General features: G+C 41.6%; 1 protein-coding gene across 2 annotated transcripts in view; it reads right to left on the bottom strand.

Annotated features, from left to right (window-relative positions):
• Nucleotides 1-1,812: 1,812 nt before the first annotated feature.
• Nucleotides 1,813-6,197, bottom strand: part of MTOR (mechanistic target of rapamycin kinase) — a 101,097-nt gene continuing 96,712 nt past the window's right edge. For both annotated transcript variants that reach the window (XM_039509591.1, XM_039509593.1), the window contains 5 exons: nt 6,065-6,130; nt 4,569-4,649; nt 4,206-4,286; nt 3,393-3,498; nt 1,813-2,815 (listed from right to left, as the gene is read on the bottom strand). In XM_039509591.1, the coding sequence (XP_039365525.1) occupies nt 2,800-2,815; nt 3,393-3,498; nt 4,206-4,286; nt 4,569-4,649; nt 6,065-6,130 (350 nt within the window). In that variant the 3' untranslated portion in view covers nt 1,813-2,799. The remainder of the gene's footprint in view (nt 2,816-3,392; nt 3,499-4,205; nt 4,287-4,568; nt 4,650-6,064; nt 6,131-6,197) is intronic.

Here is a 6,197-nt window from a genome sequence, read left to right as displayed (position 1 = left end):
AGGGAAGGCAGAAGTGGGGAAGACGCATGCGCACGCGGTGAGAGCAGGGGCTGCCCTTTGGCTGTCTGGGTCTTTCCCTCTTAGTACCTCAGCGAGGCCGGGCGAGCGGAGCGATCTACTCGTCCGCCGCATGGGCCCGGCGCCGCCCCCGGGCTGCTCATCCCAGCACTGGCCGCCCCCCTCCCCGGCACTGACCCTCCCCATCCCCAAAACGCCCCCCCCCGCCCTGGGAGTGGGGCGATCTCCCGCCAAGTTCCGGCGCCCCCATGCCGCCGACGGGCCCCCCCCCCCCCCCCACACGCTGTAGGGTCCCGGCTGCTGCCCCCGCTGGAGTAGGGCCACGAGCCTGAGGCCCCCCCCCACATCACTCCGCCCTCTAGGCAGGGGCTTGACTGCAGCCCAGGAGGGGTTATTCGCTGCTGTCCAGCGTGATTCCGGGAGTATTTGATTCAGCCACTTTTGTAAATGGACATTTCCTAGGAAAGCCTCGTCTAACCTTGACTAGACACCAGCCTGAGAGAACAAGTCACATTTGTTAGCGAGCTTTGATTTTTGGAGTTTTTTCTACACCAGTTCAGAGATTGGTGGCATAAATTTCAATCTGCCAGCAGATGGAGACTGTAGCTCAAGTTTTTACGGATGACATTCCTCCTCCAGTATACAGTCTTGGGGAGTTGATTATTTCAAAGCAGAAATAATCAAAATCAAAACAGGTACAATCTTTTTTCCCCCTGTCCCAGACACTTTGAATTTCCTGTATGGTTCTGTGGCCTATGTTATAATGGGCCCTTCTAACCTTAACATCTTTGAATCTATATAAATACAAATAATTTGCTAGGAAGAAACATCTTCTAAACCATCATCCCTCCAAATACACAGCACAGCAATCAGATTAAAATTATATTTCTTCAGTCTCACAGAATCAGTGTCTTGTGCTAAGAGAAGAAAAATGCCCAAAAATCTGGAATAAAGAAAGTTCATGTTCTTACCAAATTGCAGCCCACTTAAGGATACAGTTGCAGTTGCTGGAAACTAAAACAAAAAGATTTATAAACAGGCAAACTCCTTTGATACAGGTAGTCAGTTTTGACTGTTTTTCTCCACCTGCTATCATGAAGGAGCTATAGCCAACCATCTGGACTGGTATAGGAGAAGACAGCCAAACCCATAACAAAAAACAACAAGTGTCTTAGGCCTGGTCTACACTGGGGGGGGGGGGGTGTCGAACTAAGGTACGTGACTTCAGCTACGTGAATAGCGTAGCTGAAGTCGAACTACCTTAGTTCGACTGACTTACCCGTCCTGACGCCGCGGGATTGAAGTCCGCGGCTCCCCCAATAAGTCAAACTCTCCGCGTCGACCCGGCAGGTAAGTATGGACCTACCCTTAGAGATATCCAATCCACTACCAACAGTGTTTGTGCCTTCTGTGGGTTTCTGCCAGGGGTTCTTAAACTTCATTGCACTGTGACCCCCTTCAGACAATGAAAGTTACTACACAACCCCAAAGCCTGAGCCCCGCTGCCCGGGTGGGTACGCCAAAGATGAAGCCCAAGGGCTTCAGCCCCAGACAGGATGCCTGTAACCTGAGCCCCGCCACCCAGGGCTGAAGTCCTTAGGCTTTGGCCCCAGGCAGTGGGTCTCGGGATTTGGTCCCAGCAAGTCTAACGCCAGCCCTGGCAACCCCATTAAAAAGTGTTTGAGCCACTCTGGGGTCCCAACTCATAGTTCCGCTGTGCTAGTGTAATGCTGCTGTGCCTCAATTCTGCTCTCCATAAGGAGCGCTTTGGAATAAATACGAATCCAGTCAAAATCTTTTTACATTTTTGTGTAATTTATTGGCACAAAAATATTCAAATACAACATGGCATCTAAACATGGCTACACTTCGTATTTTGTGCATTTTGTTTTATTAATAAATCATAACTTTATTTACCTTCACCCTCATGTTTAATATCCATTACTCTCCATTTCCAGGTATGCTCAGTTCTCCTCCCTTCTGTTTTTTGTGCTGAGTATTCAGTTTTCCCTAATTATTTCCCAATACTGTTCTTTAGTCCACCAGTGTGGGAAGCTCCCAAGTGGTATTCTGAGTTTACCTTGCATCCTCCTTGACATAGATCAACCCTCTTTGAGCCACCCTGCTTTGACTGGCTTAGAGTCTTCGATCCTGGATCTACCCCTATATCCAGATCTAGTCTGAAATGTGCTGGTTACATCACCACTGGGGTCAGATACAAACCTTTCAACTACAATCCCTCCCTCTGATTTTGGGTGAGTGTACAGAGTTTTGGGATAGGTGAGATAATGGGGTAATACAGACAGAAAAACTCTGCTTCTTTCCTCTTGCTCTCTACCCTCCAACTCTGTCCCCACACTTATATGAGGATTCTTGCATGAGTGCACTGAGTTCACTGCAGCCACGCCAACAGGACTGACCAGGGCAATGATTCATCTGCAAATATTTTAGTATAGTTACATTGTAAGTTAAGTCAAAACCCGTATTTTGTTATTTGTAATGGGTCACCAGTTCCCCAAAGACCAAGTGAACCATATATTTGTGGCTTGGTCAGTCTTCATTGTTCTGGAAACCCAAATCAAGTCTTATGTTTCAGACAACTCGTGTTTTTCAACAGCAGCTATGAATTGGCTTAAACCAACTTTTAATATACAATAACTCTTTAATTTACATTTCAAAATATTTGACAGGCTGTATTTCAGTCCAAGATTTGTTTGTAGAAGAATATATGTGGAGCGCAAAAGCCTCCAATAAAGGCTGTGGATACTCTGGAATCTTCTGTTACCAAAAAGGACACCTAAAGATGGCAAAAGCAATACTTTAATAGTGCAATCTTACCCATCGCTTCATAAAAACAGACTATGTTAAGAAGGACTGAGGTCTCCTAATGTCCAGAAGCCTTTCCATAATTACAAGGACACTGAGGATGGGAAAGACCCATGCCTGAGCCTACTTCTTGATCACTGGATCAACACCCCTAATGTCTGGAACCCCCCAAATCCTCTGGTTCCTCGAATACAACTACAGTTAAGAAACCTTAGAAAGATGAAGGTGTTATAAAAGTGTACTTGATGACATTAGAGTATGTAATTTCCCTACCATAACTAGCAGTTGGTGATAGACATACAATTGGAACATCTTATTTCAAATGCGTAAAACCTCTGAGTTGATTTAAATAATCCCCTTTTCTATTTATAACACATTCGCTTGCTTACAGGGCAGTGCCTAAGGTAACCTAACAAAATGGTCACAAAAGTTTACAAGCTTAGACACAATGTCTACTCAGCCATCCTCAGCATGATTACTGAGATAAGAGTAATGATATTTTACTTGATTGTTCTCCATTTGGAAGGCTAGTTTAAAGACAAACTCACCATCCAATGTAGCACTGGCAGAGATTCTCATGGGAAGTAGCTTGCTTAATGAGCAATTCTACTTGTGTGGGTACATCCAGAGTTTCATCATGAGAGAAGTCTCGACCTTTACAATTAAAGTGAAAGAAACATTAAAGAAGGCCGTAAGCCAAATTACATAGCTTGGTTTGGTTGGCAAGTTGTGGAGCAATGTGAAGATGACTCTCTCTCCTCTTATAATATATATTTGGCACAGAACTGTTCAAAGACAAAATCTCAAAAGCGACATTGAGTCTATTTTGAATCCTTTGGAACACAAATGTTTTCGATGACCCATCAGCGTTTTCTCTATCCCCACCCTCTCCTTCAAACAACAGACAAAAGTAATGTACTTATTAAAAATTCCTAGTAGAAGGAATCCACTGCCTAGCTACATTAAGTACCTAATTCTAGTGGTTCTTATATACGTCATTGAGAGTCTAAAATGTCACATCTAAATTTTTCCAGTTGCAAAGCCAGTAAAAGGAAAGCCGGTTGCTGGAGATTTGATTTAGAATCATCACCTAAAAGATGAACTGGTCAGATCTGCTGCACATTAATGAAAATTACCTCTACATTTTCCAAACAAGATTGTTTTCCAGCATACAAATTACAAAGCCCGAATATATTAAATGGCTCTGCCCAATTAAGAAACAGGATAATCTGAAATAAAATTGATGAAGAACTAGCACAAAACTGAAATATGATAGTGCTAGGCAAGCACTTAAACCTGAACATAATTCTAATGTCTGTATTACTTTTATGATATTTTATTTTAGAAAAGTATACACTTACCAGTGAGTTTATCGCGAACCCTGTTAATAATTTGAATAGCCTTCTTATTGAGAGCCTCTGGCTTCACTAACCCATCCCCTACTAGAAGACAGAAGTGAAAACAACGTTTTAGACTTTATTTGGACAACAATGATCAAAACAATTTGTGATGCAGTTACTTTTTTGCCATGAATAGTTGATACACACACCGCTGTAAGCTGCTGGGTTTAATTAGAGAAGAGAGTAGACAGTTACAAGTTCTTATCTATGCTCACAGAGAACCCCTTTTTGCCCCACCTTGGCTAGCTGTCATCTGTAGAGCGTGCTGATTTATGAGCTAGTTGCCCATAATGTAAAATGTATGAGGTTTGCACAGGAACTTACTGAAGGAATGGATGGATTCAGGCACTGTGGTCCCAGTTTTCTTATGGGCTGTCTCACCCAGCTCCACATTATCCAACATTTCTAATGAGAGAGGGGAGAATATCAGTACAGTCATCAAATACAAAGATTGGCATTTGGTGGCTTTTCAGGAGATTCTCCTGCACAGCACTTTGAACAGTGTAAAAACTTTGATTTTAAAGGAAATTATGGCAGTATAAATATGAAGCCCAAAGGCAGATAAAGTGACATTTTTTAAGGTTCAGTTTGTAGCTCAAAAAAACCTTACACTCAAGCTCAAGTATGTTGTGTAAAGCTTCTGGTTTACATGCAGTTCTTACCACCATGAAGTTATGTGATGGGCAACTGCACATTTAAACTTTTTTTTATGCCTGGTCACTGCTACATTTGCAGAAAACAGCACTTCAGCTAGTCTAGACCGTACAAAAGAAAGAAATTCTCCAACAGCATCTAAGATTACAGAAAATAAATTCTTCAATTCCCAGCGTGCAAGTGAATTTATGTAAAGCACTTGTTTGTGTATGTGTGTTTGAATGAGAACTAGGAGCATCATGGGATTAAATAGAACATCTTGAGCAAAATGCCTTTTTAGGACTATGCTAAAATATTTACGTTGTCATTAAAACTGACACACAGGGAAATGGAGCATTAAACTGGCCAATGTATTTCAGTATTGCATGAGGCTCAGAATATCATATTCTATGTAGCGTTTACCAATAACCCTCTCTCCCCCGCAGTCTTACTGGTGACTTGGATTGACTGATTTGTTTTTGAGAAGCTTGCTGAATTGTGGCTAAGTGCGCTGAATGCCCCCATTGCTCTGATTAAAGGGATTCTAACTCAGGATTGAAACATACTTTGTATGTTATGTGCTGAAAGCCGCAGTTAACCTTTAAGGACCCTTCAGTACATTTTGCTAGTTAAAAGATATTTAAAAAAGACGCACAATTAACTTAAAATAGTAGCCAAGTAACTGAAGTTATTGAAACCCTACTATTAAACATTATAGTAAATGCTTTCCTTTGACATTTCTCCTACAAGTCCATTAGCAACCAGCTGCTAGGATTTTGTGTAACATATTTACCACTATGTTGCTATGTGAAACTTTACTGAGCTTACAGCAGCATTACTATGCAAAACCGAGCAAGTACAGTACATATCACAGGTCATAATTACTCTGTGGGTTGCACCAACTTTTAGGTACTCCACAAAAATCCTGATGCCACATTACAATGTGAATATAACTACAAAGCAGTGGCTGCTATTCAAGCTGAAGTAGCTCAGCAGTTGATTATATATATATATAATTATGAGATTAACAGGCACCAGTCAAAACCAGATACTTGGTGCCTTGAAACCTAGTTTCAATAAAGCGCTTTTTCCATTGTGCTTTTGAAGAAGAAAAAAAAAAAGACTAGAAAAATATTTTTCAAAATTATGCTCCAATTAAATGAAATACAATAAAACATTATACACACCTACTGACTGACTAGCTGAATAGGAGTCTGTCCTTGTTCGTGATCGTTTATTGCCTTTTGTATTTGCTGCAAAGAAAATAAAATGCTTAAGTGTTTTTATCTTTGAACTACAGACTTTGGAAATACCAGCTTC

Source organism: Mauremys reevesii, linkage group 21 (genome assembly GCF_016161935.1).
Source record: "Mauremys reevesii isolate NIE-2019 linkage group 21, ASM1616193v1, whole genome shotgun sequence".
Lineage (NCBI taxonomy): Eukaryota > Metazoa > Chordata > Testudines > Geoemydidae > Mauremys > Mauremys reevesii.
Note: the sequence above shows the minus strand (reverse complement) of the source record. Positions and strands in the feature narration are given on the sequence as shown.